This window comes from Argentina anserina, chromosome 1 (assembly GCF_933775445.1).
Source record: "Argentina anserina chromosome 1, drPotAnse1.1, whole genome shotgun sequence".
Lineage (NCBI taxonomy): Eukaryota > Viridiplantae > Streptophyta > Magnoliopsida > Rosales > Rosaceae > Argentina > Argentina anserina.
Window position 1 is genome coordinate 6,583,229 of NC_065872.1, and position 18,102 is coordinate 6,601,330.

Genomic DNA, 18,102 nt, shown 5'->3' on the forward strand with positions numbered 1-18,102 from the left:
AGCAATGTAAAGTGCAGCTTGATTGTCGCAGTAGAGGAAAGCTGGTTGTGTACCTGTCACATTCAAATCCCTTAAGATGTTCTGCAACCAAGTAATCTCACAACAAGTGGAAGCCATAGATCTGTATTCAGCTTCTGCGCTGGATCTGGAGACAGTTCCTTGTTTCTTGGTTTTCCAAGAGATAGGTGCATTACCGAGGAATATGCAATAACCGGTAACAGATCTTCTTGTGTCTCTGCATCTTGCCCAGTCTGCATCACAGTAGGCATTCAATTGTAATCTTCCAGTAGAAGGCAGCAGCAAGCCTTGGCCTGGTGTATGTTTCAAGTACCGTAGCACCTTATGTGCAGCTTCGAGATGTGGTTCTCTTGGCTTGTCCATGAATTGGCTAAGAATGTGAACCCCGTATACAATATCAAGTCTCGTAATGGTAAGGTAGATTAGTCTCCCTACTAATCTTCTGTACTGTGCAGGGTCAGATAACAATTTTCCTTCTCCTTGAGTCAAGGTGGTGTTGTACTCCACAGGAAAGGTGGCAGATTTTGCGCCAAGATAACCAGAATCTTCTAGTATTTCCAACGCATATTTCCGTTGGCTGAGGACAATTCCGTGCTTGGAACGTGCAACCTCTATGCCTAGAAAATATTTCAACACTCCTAGGTCTCGGAGTTTAAACTTGTCAGATAAATACTTCTTCACCATAGCTATATCATCAAGATGACTACCTGCTAGGATGATGTCGTCAACATATACCAATAAAACTGTGAAATGGCCATTGTAATTTCTGACAAATAAAGAATAATCTGACCATGATTGCTGAAAACCAGTCGCCTTGAGAGCTTCTGACAACTTTATAAACCATTGTCTAGAGGCCTGTTTGAGTCCATACAATGATTTGTGTAACTTGCAGATTCTTGTCTCCCCCTTTCCTCCAAAGCCAGGAGGAAGCTTCATGTAAACATCTTCATACAAATCTCCATGCAAGAAGGCATTGCTAATGTCAAGTTGGTGAAGATGCCAACCTTGTAAAGCCGATAAGCTGAGAAGGAGACGAACAGTGGTAAGCTTGGCAACAGGGGCAAAAGTTTCACGGTAGTCGACTCCTTCAACCTGACTGTATCCCTTAGCAACGAGACGAGCTTTGTATCGCTCAATACTCCCATCGGGATTGTACTTGATCTTATATACCCATTTGCACCCAATAGGACGCTTGTGTGCAGGTAATGGTACAAGACTCCAAGTACGGTTGTCTTGGAGCGCACGTATTTCAGCTTTCATTGCATCTCGCCAGTTTGGATCAACAACTGCCTGTGAATAATATGTAGGCTCTCTATGCAAGGTCAGAGCAGTAGTAAATGCTCTATGTGTAGGAGAAAGTCTATCATAAGACAATACATGTGATAGAGAGTGAGGAGTACCTGAGACCTCGGTCAGTGATGATGATGGGCCAGTACGTGAGGGGAGGGCCGCCTCAATATGGAAGTCATGCAGGAGACTCGATGTCCGTGTAGGTCTGGTGGAACGACGAAGATTTTGTGAAGGAAGGGCAGCAGACTCAACAGGATTTTGTGAATTCGGAGATATGGTAGACTCGAGAGAATGTTGTGAATTTGGAGATATGGTAGACTCGAGAGGTTGTGATGGGAACGTTGTCTTTGTGGGAGAAGGAGTAGTGTCAGAAGGTTCTGCAGAAAGCAAACTCGTTTTAAAAATATTGTGACATAAAATGAGTCACGGACTAGTTTGCTAACAGATATCAAGTTCAGGTAGAATGAAGGGACGCATAGCACATTCTCAAGCCTAAACTGTGATGTGAATTGCACAGTCCCAATGTGCGTAACAAGTGTAGAAGAACCAGAAGGTAATTTCACAGCATGATGTATGGCAGGTCTGAATGAAGTGAGTAATTGTTTGTTACAAACAATATGATCTGTTGCACCACTGTCTATAATCCATGTATTTGCTAGGGAATCAGCCTTACCAGAAAGTTCTTCATAGTTGACTACTTTACCAGCTTGATTCACCGCATTTGCAAGGGATTGGTCTTCTTGGAGAAGTTCCAGTAGCTACGCCCGTAAGGAAGACTTGGCAGATTGATCATTGTTTGTGCAATGTGTTGAGATATGATTCACTCGGCTTGAGCCCTCTCCCGATTGCATGAACCTCTTCCTTTTGTTGCATTCCTCAACAACATGGCCTGTATAGTTGCAGAAAGTGAGCCTTGCAATTTTCAGCGATGTGTCCTTTATAGTTACAAGTGCTACAACGCAGGTGTGCTCTGCAATTTTCAGTAAAATGGTTGGTTCGATCACACTTAGTGCACTTCGGCCGATTGTTATTGTTGGGAGGACCACGCACTGCTTTGCGTGTGTGACCAGCGAAAGACTCAGAAGGAGGTTCCTGCACGTACTGATGTTGAACTTGAAATGCAGTGGCTTCAGAAGACTGCATTATGGATTTGTTAGCTGCGACAGCGGCTTGTTTTTCATGTCTGAGACAAATCGAATACGCCTTATTCAATGATGGCAGTGGGTCCATAGCAATAATGTTGCTTCGAGTGGTAGCAAACTCATCTGTCAACCCCATTAAGAACTTCATGATCTTTTGAGTCTCAACATATTTTTCAAGTTCATCTCCTGCCTCACAAGTGCAAGCAGGAATGTTGCAAAGATCATCCTTCTCATCCCAAAGGCTCTTTAGCTGAGTGAAGAAGGTGGTGACACTTTGAGATCCCTGCTGGCAGTGATGAATTAAATTTTTGATATGAAAGAGTTGAACGGTATTTGTTTGTCCAAACCTTTCGTGTAATTCAAGCCATATCGTCCTTGAATCCTTGCAGTGAGAAAAGCTCTTGCCGATTTCCTTAGACATCGACGCTTTCAGCCAAGTTTTGACTAAAATGTCACATCGATTCCATTGATTCTGTTCGTCAGGGTTCTTCTTAGGCTTAGGTAAGGTTCCGTCGACGAGCCCTATTTTGTTTTTGATCTGAAGAGCTGCATTCATGTTGTCTATCCATGAACTGAAGTTGTCTTCTGCAAGAAGTTGTGGAACCAAGATGGCTCCAGGCTGATCTGTATGATGGATGTGCAAGGGATGATTGGAATTCTCCCATGCCGGGGCTGTGTTTGAGGTTATTGGTTTTTGGTCGTCTACCATTGTTTCGGCAGGGTTGAGGACTTGAGGTTTAGGTATTTGTGTTTGGTTAGGTCTCAAGAGCACGGAGGCTCTGATACCATGAAGAAACTGATATTGAAGATTTCGTAATTGTGTATTGATCTCAATAGAATGTTTACAATATATACGGAGGCAGAAGATCAGAAGACTATAATCTCCTTGATTCTAGCTAACTAAGAAAGGAAAGAGGAATATATGATATACACAATATCTGTTACAATGACGTGAAGATAACAAACTCCAATTAATTAGGATAGGATCCCTTAGATGCCTCAATACAATATATCCGTTACTTTGAACCAACGTTTATCACATCATTTGGTTTTGGTACTAAACTACTAATCTTTCATCCACGTACTGTTACACAAATAAGTATCCTAGCTAACACAAGTTCCTGCAAATAAAAGATCGATGAAGGTGGCATTTCGTTCTTTAGCTCGATTCTCCGACCTTTCTGATGAGCTAGTTTGTATAATTTTCACTCGTGAAATCAACAATCGAAATGCGATTTCGTTTTCTCCACTATGTTAAGATGAATTAAGGATGGTCTATATGTCGGAGAATTCTGTTATACGCTGCTGCATGGTATGCACTTTCATCCACAAACAAACCTCCCACATCCACTATGCATTTTATCAAACCCCTCATTCACCACACACAAGTGTGTGTATAGCATACCCTGCTGCACAGCAGACAAACCCCTATATGTCTTAGGTTTCTTAGCTATTTATCTAACATTCTGATACTCAAAAAAGTCAATTCATTGGATATCTAAGCATTGATTTTGAAATAGGACAAAACTTGGCAGACCAGCCATGGATGAACATATTAGCGATGTTCAAATAATAATAAGCGATGTCAGAAACTTCAAGATGTATAGTTGTATGAGTCGAGCTGTTCTTACCAAAGGATGAACATATTAGATACTTATAATCAGTGTATTAAAAAGCGCGCATGAGGCGAGCCTTAAGGCGTAAAATGCGCAAGGCGTAGGCTAAAAAGCCTTAGCCTTAGTTGCCTAGGCGCAAAAGGCGCAGACTAAGGCGCGAAAGGCGTTTCAAGGCACGTTTTGAAGCGCGAAAGGCGAAAGTCTCAAAAAAAAAAATAGTTCAAGATTTTGTTTTTGAATAGTCAATTTTTTTATTTAAAAACTATTTTTTTACGGGGTCTTTTAGGTTTTGAGATTGAGACTTTAGAAAGACCACTTCTACCGATCCCCTCTACCAAACCTATGTTAGTGTTGGAGATGATGTTGTTGGAGGTGCTGGTAGGGCTCGTCAACGGGCCGGGCCTTAATAAATTTAAATAAGTGGCGGGTCGGGTATTTTTACGAATACGAAGATCCAAGCCTGCCAACTTAAAGCGGGCCTTGCAGACTTTTGCGGGCCATGCCGGGCCTTGCGGGCTTGCATTAGAAAAAAAATATAATACTCTAATTTAAGGGTTTGAAACAATAAAAGAAACAGTCTAAAAAAGTCACAAATAAATTCTAGTTTTGAAATATTGTCGATCGACACCAATAGATGTGATCGATATATATATTTAGGGACCCTGTAAAAATTTCATCCAATTCGGACCTCGTTTGACCGTCGAAAGTTTCGGTCAACAAAAAAAGGTGTTTTCACATAATAAAACCTCATTGACTGGAGATTTGGCAAATGGATTTTCTCATTGCGACCACGCACGATCGGTGACAAAAATTATGTAATTTCAAATATGTAAACATCTTTCCGCATTCGCATCTTGGTAATGGGTCCCCCCTTAGGGTATATTAGTGTTGTTTTTGGTTTACTGGAAATTCTGACGGTCAAACGAGGTCCGAATTTGGATGAAATTTTAAAATGATTATTAAATATATATACTGATCACATCGGATGGTGTTGATCGATTTTGAGAAGTTTCATTCATATAGTCGCTTTCATAATGTGATAGTTTTATTATAAACCTAATATAAAAGTTATAATACATTAGTGGACACTTCGGCAATTGACAACTCCAATTCAAAATATGGTCGATCGACACCAGTAAATGTGATCGGTATATATATTTAGGAAACCCGTAAAAATTTCGTTCGTTTTGAACATGATTTGACCATTTCGTACAAACGGTTAACTAAAAAATATGAGTTTTGACATATTGAAACCCCATTGATCGGGACTTTTCTAAATACATTTCTTTAGTGCGACCGCGCACGATAGTAACAAAAATTAGGTAATTTCAAATTTGCAAACATTATAAGGTGCATGCCTATGAGCCTACGGCCACGAGCATGACCTTGATCGAAGAGCATACTTCGAAAGTAAGAACGGGTTGATTAGTCGAGGGGAATGGCCAGAAGGCTAGGCACTAACGAATTAATATATATGTGCTCTAGTAATGATACCAATGAATAACCGGTTAACTTGGTAAGCACTTTCATTCATTTGAGGGTTGCTACTTGCTAACATTGTTGGTGGTGTATTATGCATTTAGCAACCTAACCTGGCAGAAGAGGAGATTGCAAGTGGTTTAGAAACTAAGATTATGTTATGGCCGGGAATGCGATAAAGGGTTGTTTAGTGAGAGGCTAGTAACCAGGGAGTGGACAGATCGAGAAGGCCAGAGATTTATAGGTTGGAAAGTACCAATTTTGCTTGTGAACCAAGAAAGGCGAGGCAATCCAGTAACCGCATGACTCTTTGCTAGCTAACACTTCTGAACAAGCTTCAGGGTACTTTTGGTTCGAAGTAAAGGAAGAGCGTACTGCATCGTGACATCACTAGTAATTCAGCATCTAAGGTGGCCGCAGTGACTTATCATGGAAACACCTTGAGGAAACAAGAAATAAGAGAAGGTCTAGGAAATAGGAAAGGGCAGCTCTGTTTCAGCAAAAAGAAACGGTGACGTACAGCAAAATCAAGCGTATGCTCAATAATCGCTATTAATGTAGTGAGTAAGCTCCATTGCGATGATGAAGAGAAAGAACAGTTGCTGAGAAGGAAGGAGACCTATATAGGCAGGGGCCTAATAGCAGTAATTAGAACACTGCATCTGCTTAGGTCTGGAGGAGAATTGGGACCTTCTTGTTTAAGTTAGACATTCCCATTGGAACTTCTGTAACAACCTGTCAAAACCTGAAACGACTACTACACTCAAAGCCACTAGAACAAGTAAGCATTACCAACCTGCCTTTTAGTAAAAATTAAAAAGGCAAACGAATTCTCTTCATAATCATTTCCATGTATATGCTTCTCACAACTCGTCCTTACTGTACAATCAATTACTATCTTTCATCATCAAGTACCAAAAAAAATGCAGTGTACTTTATACATACAGCAATAAATGTTCATCATCATCTGATAAGGGAAAATGACTAGGTAGTTATTCATAAACCCAGTTATGGTTTCATGATCTGAACATATAGACATCAATACCCAGAAAGAAAATTTATGACCTTGAACAAGTTCCAAAATGCGACCTCCTTCACAAACATGCAAAGAAGATCAAATATGAACTTGCAGACCAATAGAATCCTAAAATCAACAGACAGTCAAGATTGATAGACAGGGCGGGAGACAGACTCTAAGCTATTTTCGTTGCAGGATCCAATGCCGCTCATGGATGATTTATGTGCACCAGACTGTTCACATATGGAAGATAACCTGCATATCCAGCACTAGTCCCAATGTCGCGATGTATGATATCTGCCTTCTCTGCTTTCACATGATAAGCAATCAGTTTCTTTCCAAGAAGCATGATCACCACATCATCATTCACACAAGCCAAAGCCCTCAACTCTTCATAACCATCTGTGAAAATACCATCAGCAAGAGGAATTATGCGCTTCAGCTTCATGTCCATATCACCATAGATCTCCAAGGTGTACACAGAGTCTTCCAGAACAGGCAGAATATAACACAGCTCGCCGTACATCTCTGCCATAACACCGTGTGGTCCACTGCACGGAGGGAGAGGCAATATACCATATTGCTCCCCCTTCAGATTGAAAGCCAATATCGCACCAGTAAGAGTTTCCCAGAGGACCATTCCCTTCAGAAAGAGCCCATGGCCAGTCAAGTGCAGAGCATCAATCTCACAGCATACTGTCGTACTGCAATGCCAAGAACTCGACCTTGAAGAGTATACATCAAAAAAGATTACCGGCAGATCAGGTAAAGAGAAGGCACACACAAGTTGAAAATGTTCCTCAAAGCCAAGCACAGAAGGCTCAAAAGCTAGTGCTAGGACTGATTCAGATCCATGATAAGATTCTGACTTGGGAAGCACTGTCCATTCCTTGTTCACAGGATTGCAGATATAGTAAGTATTTTCTCCGTCACAACTTGCGCAGCAGAGCAGGCCATTACAAGCAGTCCTAACAGTAACTGACTGAGGCAAGAAATCAAGAGATGGATTGGGAATGCCATATGCATCTCCGTCGAGTGAGACAAAAGAAGGCTTTTCCCCAGGCAGTTGGCAGAAAAACCCAGAAATGTTGCGGAAGGTGTAAGCCTGCTTGTGAGCGAAAAAAGGATTGGTAATCCACTTATCCCAATGTTTGCTAACGCTTCTGAACCTGCAAATTGTTTTAGCAGGGAGGAATGGAAGAACATACTCCATTGTGACATTATTGATGTCAGCATTCTCTTCGGCCTTTTTCACTCCAAATTCATCGCAATCATCTCCACAAAAATGACCAATTCTTTTACATGGATATATGTGAAACTGCAATGAAATAAAACAAGATTAAGATGAAGTCAAGAGAAAAGAATAAACAGTATGAAATGAACACCTGGTCACATGAACAATCACAAAGCCTCAAATTCATCATTTCTCAAAGAAAATACCAATATCTGGGGTCATTTTACCAAATCAAGCTGACCACAATCCTACTATTAGTATGAAAAAGCACCTTTAATTCATAGAGGAATTCAGAGTCACATACCTCATTAGTGCCCACATATTTTCCCTTCCCCAGTGATCCACCACAATCCAACAGAACTTCATCAGAATCCGAACTAGAATAATCCACCAGCTTCTTCAACTGGTGTCTTCTTCCACCACACAGATCTTCATCCGAATCAGAACTCACACAGTTGTCTCCACTCACAATGACAAAACTCTCAGAATCACTACCCACAGAAGTGCCCTCACTCACAAGGACAAAGCTACTGTCCGAATCCGAATCCCCATCAGCCATGATTAAACTCCTCAGAAACCTCCACAATTCTGAAATGAACAATTCAGTATCACACTTCACATTAGAACTCTGTTTCCCCAACTTCTATAACAAAATCAATCAAAAAGGAAAAACTCTAATCTTCAATAATGGTTACTTGGCACAAAAGAAACCCAACACAATCAAATCATAACCAAACAAAATCACCACATATTTATCAAATTACACAAAAGAGAATAAATAAAATTCAAGGAAAAGAACAAATCTTTAACCTAAATCAAACTAATTCAAAGGGGGGAAAATCATAAACCTTACACAGAAAGCCAAAAATTGACATCAGAATTCAAATCCACACATCAAATTCCTCCAAGAAACCAATTCACACCTCAAATTTCACCAATTTAAAATCAAAAAAAGAGAGAGAGAAAAAACAGAGATCCGGGTCTTGAAAATCCCCAAAGCAAACAGAGACAACTAAACCTGAAAGCGATCATAGTAAACGATCGGAGACTTTAAACGAAACCCTAATTGACTGGAAATTGAAGATTCGAAACCCTGAAAGATTCGAGGTGCTCGCCAAATGAAAAGGCGGTAAGGAATTCAGATTCCAGCGAAAATTAACAACAAGACTGAAAGGGGGAGGATCATCGGAGAATACTACCTCGATATCGGAGAGCGGCGGCCGGATATTGAAGGGCGAGAAAATCGGAAGAGGGAACCGGAAGTGAAGAAGGAGCAGTTTTAGAGTGAAGAGAGCGCGACGACGAAACTGAGACTTTTGGGGGGTTTATATGGAAATGAAGGGACACGTGGGAGCGAGGGATTGGCGGTGGGTCGTAGCAGAGTCGTCTTCTGGTCAATGGTTGGTCCCTTTATTCCTTGAGTTTCAAGTTTATGGTTTTGCCAAGTTGCTAGAATGTTGAATTTTCTTTACAAAAGAAAAAGTTCAAACACCAAAAAGATAAATAATTACACTTAAAATTCAGTAGTCCTTCTTTACAAAAGAAAAGGTTCAAACACCAAAAAGATAAATAATTACACTTAAAATTCAGTAGTTCTAAAAAATATGTTCATCTATTCCACAAATCACACCACTAATTCTAAAGTTTGGCCATATCCATAAGTTTTGTATGAACGATTATGTTAAAACTAGTGTCATTATTGAAAATGGTGATACACATTACAAATAAATGTTTGATATCAAAAGAACTTACAAATAAGTGAAAATATTTATAATTTAGCATCTAAATCGTATTTAGTTTGGTATGGTAAGTTTATAATTTGAGAATGAACTACCAGATGAATGACTTGAGTATCAAGCTTTGCTTTTAGATATACTAAAAACTCCTCACACCCTATTGGCTGATGTGGGAAAGTTGGTAATTATTTATATGAAAAAGTTGGTGGTTAAAATATGAGAAAAAATAATATTTTTCAATTAATTAAGTTTTGACCGTAGCATCCATAATAGTTTGTTTTTCAGTTGAAATAATAAGTAAGAAAATTCGGAAGCTCACAGTATGATGAAGTTTTTTGGTACTCGTTTTATAGTAGTAGAGATAAGAAGTGTCTCATTACATGGAGAGTGAAATGACTTATTGGAGAAGACATGTATGTGTATAATTTGTATAAAGTATAAACATGAGGGGGTTTTATTCATTTTCTTAAGTCGACTCAAGATTATCAAGATATTAATATGATAAAGGTAGACAAGGGTGAATGAAAGTTAATGTTGGCTTTCGATAATAAAGGGGGGTTTGATCTTACTTTGTCTACTCATCTCCCACTCTCCGCACCACATCTTCAATAGTAAATGACCTTTCTATATTCTGATCAGATGCCTGCGTCTCTGATGCCATTAACTTTATTGCTTGTACAGCAAACAAGGAGAAAGAGGCCGGGAAGGAGAGAGGAGAGATTGAGAGAGGAGGAGATTAAAGTTTCAAGAAAAGAAATGGAGTTCTACGAATCTATATCATTAATAAGTCAAACACATTTTTTCAATTATATCGAACGTGAAATTACATAATGATCTTTAATTTTAAATTGTTTTAAATATTAGAAGGACATTTTAGTAAATAAAAATATAAATGTAAAACAGTAAATACAAAAGAAATTGGTAACCACTCACTATTCCATTAACTTCTCGTCCTTTTCCTATCTCTAATTTTAACCCTATAAGTGTTGCTATTTATTAATTATAGAAAAAAAAATGAAATTCACATTTATGCATATGTGGGTAGACTAGTGAAGAATAATAAAAACAATTGGCTTAAAATTATATAAGATTGAAAAATATTGATAAAACTCCAAAAGCCTTCATTCTGGCATAGTCCGGCAATATCCAAGTTCATTGGTCAAAACGTACTATTTTTGTTTTCACCATGGCCATCTTCTCAATAGGCTTATCAGTTATCACAGCAGTCATTTTTAATGGCCATGAACTATAATTTTCGGGGATAATGAAGCTAAAAGTTTGTATTATATAGTTATTGAAATTATAAATCTCCGGCCACGAGACAAGAGGCCGGAGCAGCTAGCAATCTCCTCATTTATCACTTGCTGATAAAGTTCGATCGACTAGTTACTTCGTAAACAAAACTATAGAAGATGGAGGCGCCCCGGCCCTCACATCTCCCCTCTTCCCAGTTGAGAAAATGGTGGCTAAATCTCTGATGTGGTGAATTAATAGTTAGAAGTAAGAACTCACACACTATCAGAAAAGTACGTAAAAAGTTCATTGAACATTTGCACTGAACACTTCCAACTTTCAGTATTTTGATAGGGGAAATAGTTATAGCTGAACAATATGAAAGCGACAAATACAAAAAGCTTCGGGTAATGATCAAAGAATTGTGCCATAAAAGAGAGAATATCAAACTGAGGTTCATCAATCATCATTCAACAAGGTACAGCAATAATGTTGTTATGATCTGATTATCTGAAACATACAGGCAGTCAAATATACCAAGAACAAACAAGTTTCAAAAGAGAACTTCTTTCTCAAAGAAGCAAAAAAGAAGTTCTGGATTGAACTTGCAAACAATCAATCAGTCTCAAGAATCTATGAGATGAAACAAGTTCCAGATAAGAATTTCCCTAACATGAAAGGAAGTTCTCGATTGAACTTGCGAGGAAACAATTCTAAAACCATTAAATGGTCCAATTCGAAGGAAAACAAAGAGAAAGGTAATCTGGATCAATAACTGCTATATAAACAGTACAAAGCTTTTCAGAGAGACTCCAGATAGGATTTAGAGGTACTGCGATCTTCAGAAAGGAGACTCGTTAAGTATGATGCGCGTACATGAACAAGGCTGTTCACATAAGGAAGATACTTTGCAAATCCAGCATTGTATCCTGCATTGTATGCGCCAAATCCGCCAATCAAATTACGCGTTAGTGTTCGAACTGTCCCAGCTTTCATATCATACGCAATCACTCTGTCTTCAAGAAGAATTACTACAGCATCATCATTCACACCAAGCCAAAACCCTTGGCAATTCTTGGTGAGCAAGGGAAAGAAAACCAAGATCAAGATAAATTATATGCTTGAGATTCATGTCCAAATCACCATAGATTTCCAAGGTGTAACTATTGCCTTCTCTAACAGGAAGAATATAGCACAGCTCATCACGCATCTCTGTTAAAACACCTTGCGGTCCACTGTTGGGAGGGAGTGACAGAATGCCATAGTGCTCCTCGTGCAAGTCAAAAGCAAGAATGGCTCCAGCAAAAGTTTCCCAGAAGACTACACCCTTCAGAAAGATTCCATCCCCAATCAACTTCGAGGCATCTGGCTCACAACACACAGTCTCAGCGAGTCTCCAGGAGCTTGACCTCGAAGAGTAAATCTCAAAACGGATAACTGGTTGATCAGATAAACATAGAGAAACTGCACACACAAGTTCGAAATGTGCTCTGAAGTTTAGTTCTGAAGGCTGAAAGGCTAGTGCCAAGGCTGATTGATCAGGTCCATGATATAAGTTTGGCGCTGGAAGCACTTTCCATTCCTCATTCACAGGGTTACAAATGAAGTAGCTATTTTGTTCAAAGCAGTTTTGGCAGCAGAGCAGACCCTTGCAAGCAGTTCTGATTGTAACAGTCTGAGGCAAGAATCTGAGGGATGGACTAGGAATGCCATAAGCATCTCTATCGAGTGAGATGAAGGATGGCTTATCACCAGGGACTTGACAAAAAGGACCAGAGATGTTTCGGAAGGAGTGAGTTTGCTGGTGAGCTTTTGTTTAAAGGTTTCTTGGCTGAGGGTTTGCTATTTGCTAGGGTTTTTATATCTATAGTTTTGCATGTGTGGGCGTACACATGCCGGATTGAGCTTTTGTTTATCATCTTTGTTGGAATTAGACCTTTGCCCCCCTCCTTTGTTAAATAAATTAATTTAAAAAAATTGCTGGTAAGCAAAGAAGGGGGTTTCTAATCAACATATCCCACTCTTTGCTAACAGTTCTGAATCTGCAAAGCGACTTGGCAGGGAGGAAATAAAGAGCATGATTCATGAACACATCCTGGATCTCCATGTACTGCTTAAACCTTTTGTGTGGAAATTCATCATAAGATACATCTTGTACAGGAGAGATTCTTTTGCGAGGACCTATGTGGCTATGTCAAGCTGCAATAAAGAATTAAATCATCAAGATGCATACAAGGATAAAAGCATAATTTAACCAGTAGTCTGGTGGGATGGACTAGGAATTGGCAGTCTGGTGGAAAATGAATTAGCCTCCAAGTCGATCATCATCAAATCAAGCAAAAAAAAAAATAGTTATTTGCAACTACAGTGACCCTATTCTACATAAATTAATTTCTGAAATCTACAAAAGTATAATCCATAGCAGCAGCTTCCTTAGCCTAGTTGAACCTGAAGGAGCTATGAATGCTAAGGATTACATAGAGACCTAACAGTATTCCATTGATGCAATCAGTAAGTAAAGAAGGTCTATTTAGCCAGAGGAATATCAAATTACTAGTTTACTATATTATTTAGACACCAAGTTGAGATACAGAGTGAGCTAAATGGTTTATAGGAAATAGACACTACTAAAACTAGCTAAGAGTTTCAATAAGTAGTAACGGCATTGTTCCAAGGACATACCACATCAGAGCGATCCTCCACTTTGAGCTCATTCGAAGACTGTATATGCTGTTCTGCAATGTCATCAAACAGATCATCTTAAGAATCAGAGTCAGAATCATAGTCCACAAGCTTCACATTACCAATGTGATGCTCCTCAGAACTCGCCATTACTGTGACATGACAAATCGCATTAAGTTCAAAGAAGAGAGTTTCCCATAAATACAGTGAAAAATTAGAAACAATTAAAACTAATGATACGTTTTCCCAATGAACTTGGTTTCCAAACCCTAATTTTGCTTGACAAAGAAGAAAATCTCACAAAATCCCACAAAATCGATATTTTGAAACAGAACATGAATCAGATTTTGAGGGTAACCCTATTCCCTATATGAAGATTTATATCATGTCAAATCTTGGGCAAATTGGTAAAAATTTCCGACTTGGGTTTCTTGATTTCTTAACAAAGATTCAGTCTTTTCTGTTCTAAGATTCCTATTCAAACCGCAAACACATACATCAACTTACTAAAGAATCCATCTTTTATTTACTGCCTTTCTCAGTTGACAAAACATGTCAAGAGAATCAAGAATTGAACAAAACAAAGGCGTCTCATAAAAATCCAGAACGAATTAGGAACGAACAAACCAAAAACAAGCAAATGATTAATACAAACACGTATAAAATCCAAAACGAAAAAGCGTTAAAAGTTCAAGCTTGGTGACAATTTCGCCAAAAAGTACCGAAATTAAAAACAGAGAAAAATGCCGTGTCATTTAGAGGGATTATATATTTATATATACGACTGAAAAGAAAACGAGTAACGCACCGTCGTAGGGGTGAGAGAGGCGACCAGAGACCGAATGCGGCGGGGGCGGGAATTTCACCGTTGAGAGAAGCAGTTAAAGTGAGGCAGAGGGATGAGCCTCATAAGGGTTTGAGTAATGTAGGACTGCTGTTCAGTGCGGATCTAGGATCCGAGGGATAGATGAGCGGAAAAAGTTTCACTTATGTAAAATTTTATTTGCGACAAAAAAATAATGTACATATGTAAAATTATTATAAACTAACAATAAAAATGGAAAACATAAAAAGAAAAAGAATAATAATAAATAACATATATATGCAAATTATTAACCAAATGTGCAATGATCCTAAGCACTGAACCTTTTTTCTTCATGCATCACTGAGTCTCTCCCTTTATGTATATATAATATAAGGCATCACCACTCCATTCCACATTTCTACCATTAACAAAGATGAAATTCAATATCTGTCATGTAGCCCATAACCACAACACATAAGCCAAAGACATCTGTAATTTTTACCCAACAGAAAACAAAGATTAAGAAGGAATGATATAATTCATACCCAGCGGAAGCTGGGCTTGCGTCCTCATAGATCCGCCTCTGCTGCTGTTACGTGTGCGACGGTTATTGGGTAGAGATGGGAATGGCGGTAAGGTAGGGAAAGAACATGTTAGCGCGGGGCTCAAGTTTCAAGTTCCCCAATATTTGAACTCAATTTTAAGAGTTGTCCAAAACAAAAAGTAACAAAAAACTCATTGCAATTTTAAGAGGCAAAAAGGCTGATTCATTGGTAAACAAAAGGAAAATGTTACTAATTTTCTGGACTGTCGAATACCTCAACGGGTTTTTTTAGCTTATTAGCAATTCTTTTTAAGGATTTTTTATTCATACATATAAAAAGACATTTGAACATATTTGGTAGTTAGACCTCCAATTTACATTGACAAACAACTAAAATATTATTTAGACCTTCATAATTTTCCCAAAATTCACATAGTTTAATAAAATTGATAAAACTATTTTCACATTAAAATTCATTCAATTGATTCAAACCTATTATAACTATATCGAGTCTTTCGATCTGGTTTGTTCATAATCACAGTATAATTAGCAAATATAATTTATCTACAATTTATAACAACAAATGCAATCAAAGGGCAATAAAACAACTTTTTTTTAAAAAAAACCTCTACAAAGTGAGAATAATATTTTTGTTTGGATGCATATGAATTATTCAAAACGATAATAGTTTAGTTAGATAAGCAAACAGTTTGTTTGAAATCATTACGGTATGAAAAAAAATTGAAAAATCAAATGTATGGTACTGAGATCTTTGTTTTTTTGTTTATTCTTATATTTGTATTTATTGGTAATTTCACATTAGTTTTCAAAGTCAATATTAATTTGAAAAAAGATTGAGGTCTAAGTACTGCTTTAGGAGGTATGAATATAAAGTGTTTGTTTGGTATTGTTTCACAATACCGTTTTTCATATTATGAATTTGGAAACGGTAGTGATAAATGTTCGATGCACTGGATACTGGAAACAAAGAGAATTGTTTTCACAATACAACTCAAAACTACCGAGTAATTTTTGAACACAATCTTTTCACATTTCCATTATTTTTCAAATACAACCAAAGACCAAAAGCACGTAACTGGTCGTGCTTAATATACTCTTCACCAAAAACTAAACTCATCACCGAGCTTTATTTCAATCAACAAGACTCATGTTACTTCTCTCCCCAATTAAAACCCTCAAGTTTTAATGTAGTTGTTTCACTGGTGTCTTCCTATAACTTTCTCTTACTCTTATTGCTTTTCAATTTCTTGGATTTGTGAACTCCTGTCTATTAACTGAAAGCTATTCAAAAGCCCTACACCTGCAATTGAGAGAGAGAGATGTTAGAAAAAGCAGTGATATATTGCATATATAATTTAATAAATTGAATTATAAATAATTATAAACCAGAAACTAAACATGTAGTTCTAATAACGAAGAACACGAAAAGAAATTCAACCAAAATACCGAACGATTAGTGATGGAGGAATTAGTCGAGACGTGTGTGATACCACACTGTCCTTAAGACGTTTACGCCTCCTCTATCGGTGTAAGGATGCTCGGCGCTTGTCTCCCAGGATATAACGACTAAACAGTTCTAGAAAGTTGCACTACTAACTAGAACCCTCAACGAACTCGAAAGGTACCTCTTTCTATCACCAGAGAAAAGCTAAGAACTTTGAGAGTGAGAGAGGATTGTGTTTCGAATGGAATTTTACAATGAAAGGATGGTGGCTATTTATACAGTGAGGATTTGCAATCAGCAATGAATAAGATGGCTGTTATAGAAATCAAAAGATCATAACATATATGAGTTACATATGTTACAAGCACTGATTTCAATTCTTTTATAATTCTCCATAACACATAATAACACAGTTGTTACAAAAGAATAATTTGAACAGTCAAGAGAATTTGAAAAGTCAAAACCGAATTTTTGGAAATGCAAAAACAATCTGCGTTCCGACCCTCAATTCGGTGTTGCATTCGTGTCCACAGGTCGCACAGACATACACGAGTTTCTCTTGTGACCTAGGATTTGCACCCGCCCTGCGCGTGCGCGAGAGGGTATAAGAGGGTTTACACACTTTACAATCCATACACCATGGATTCTATATAAAGTCTTTTCAACACTTCTCTTTTCCAATGTAGGACAAACACTTTCCCCTCATTCTAAATAGCCATCTTTGAGTGACAATTTCTTATTCACCCACAAACCAAATTACACAAATAAACATATGATCTTGTAGCCCTCATTATGGAGAACTCAAATCTATGTTCATCTTTGATTAATTATAAGTTTAACTTAATTAAATTAATCAATTATAATTTGGTTTTAAATGGTTTATTAACCATTTTCCAACATGTATGAATCAGATCAAGGGGTTCACTGTTTCTTTCAACACTTTGGAAAGATGATCTAGTCAGTTTTATCTCTACACAAGTTTACACTTATGCATGTTAATTGACATATATTATATTCTTCACTACCATAAATTAGGAAGACTCATATAAGTGTAATAACTAGTTTTTGACAATAAACAATCCACCACCCATAGCTCTATATCAATTTCAGACAAAACACATTTGTCAACATTGAGTTTTATACTCATAAAACCCTTAAGAACATACATCAATTTATTCGATAATTTTAGTTCCGTTCTACAGATCAATCCAAAAACTTGGCTTGGTCATACCATAGCTCTAAGTCATTTAGTCCCCAGTCATAATCACTGACTTTTTCCATGTTATCCTCTGATGTCATGCATCAGAGGTTCATGTCAGCAACCTCTTGAGTGACGGCTTCAATCAGGTTTGCCTCCTTCTTTTTGTTCCTCTTTGGTTTGTTGCAGTCAACAGACTTGTGACCAGTCTTGTCACAGTTGTAGCACTTGCCTTCAAACCTTGACTTCTTGGAGATGTCTCATTTCGGCCCCAGCTTGGACCCTTGATACTTGTCTTTCTTGTTTTTGGAACCTTGACCATGTTCCATCATGTTTGCCTTGACAGAGACATCATTGATCCATGCTTTCTTTTCGGATCCTCGGTTGTCTTCCTCAATGCGAAGCCTGACCTCTAGATCCTCCATGGTCATTTCCTTTCGCTTGTGCTTCAAATAATTCTTTAAGTCCTTCCAAGCAGGTGGTAACTTTTCAATAGCACATGCCACTTGAAAACTTTCACCTAGCTGCATTCCTTCAGCGTGAATCTCATGCAGGATTAGCTGAATCTCAGAGAATTGACTCATCACGGTCTTTGAATCCACCATTTTATAATCAAGGAAGCGGCCCACGATAAACCTCTTG

The 18,102-nt window shown here is 38.1% G+C and overlaps 2 protein-coding genes and 1 pseudogene across 2 annotated transcripts in view; all 3 read right to left on the reverse strand.

The window, feature by feature from the left end:
* LOC126797329 (cytochrome P450 90B1) overlaps nt 1–18,102 on the reverse strand; it is a 72,876-nt gene that overhangs the window by 53,311 nt on the left and 1,463 nt on the right. The gene's annotated exons all lie outside the window — the stretch shown is intronic.
* LOC126797344 (F-box protein At5g07610-like) lies at nt 6,458–9,086 on the reverse strand. The gene is made up of 3 exons (XM_050523988.1): nt 8,997–9,086; nt 8,102–8,385; nt 6,458–7,881 (listed from the first exon to the last, which is right to left on the reverse strand). Exons 2-3 carry the CDS (start codon nt 8,354–8,356, stop codon nt 6,772–6,774), a joined length of 1,365 nt encoding a protein of 454 aa, XP_050379945.1. The 5' UTR covers nt 8,357–8,385; nt 8,997–9,086; the 3' UTR covers nt 6,458–6,771.
* On the reverse strand, nt 11,568–13,598 carry LOC126800712 (F-box protein At5g07610-like; annotated as a pseudogene).

Bases quoted from the DNA above. Each gene is read 5' to 3' on its own strand.
- LOC126797344 (XM_050523988.1), bottom strand. From the start codon at position 8,356: ATGGCTGATGGGGATTCGGATTCGGACAGTAGCTTTGTCCTTGTGAGT. The intron at 7,882-8,101 runs GTATGTGACTCT...ATTTCATTGCAG, and splicing joins AATATGTGGGCACTAATGAG to TTTCACATATATCCATGTAA.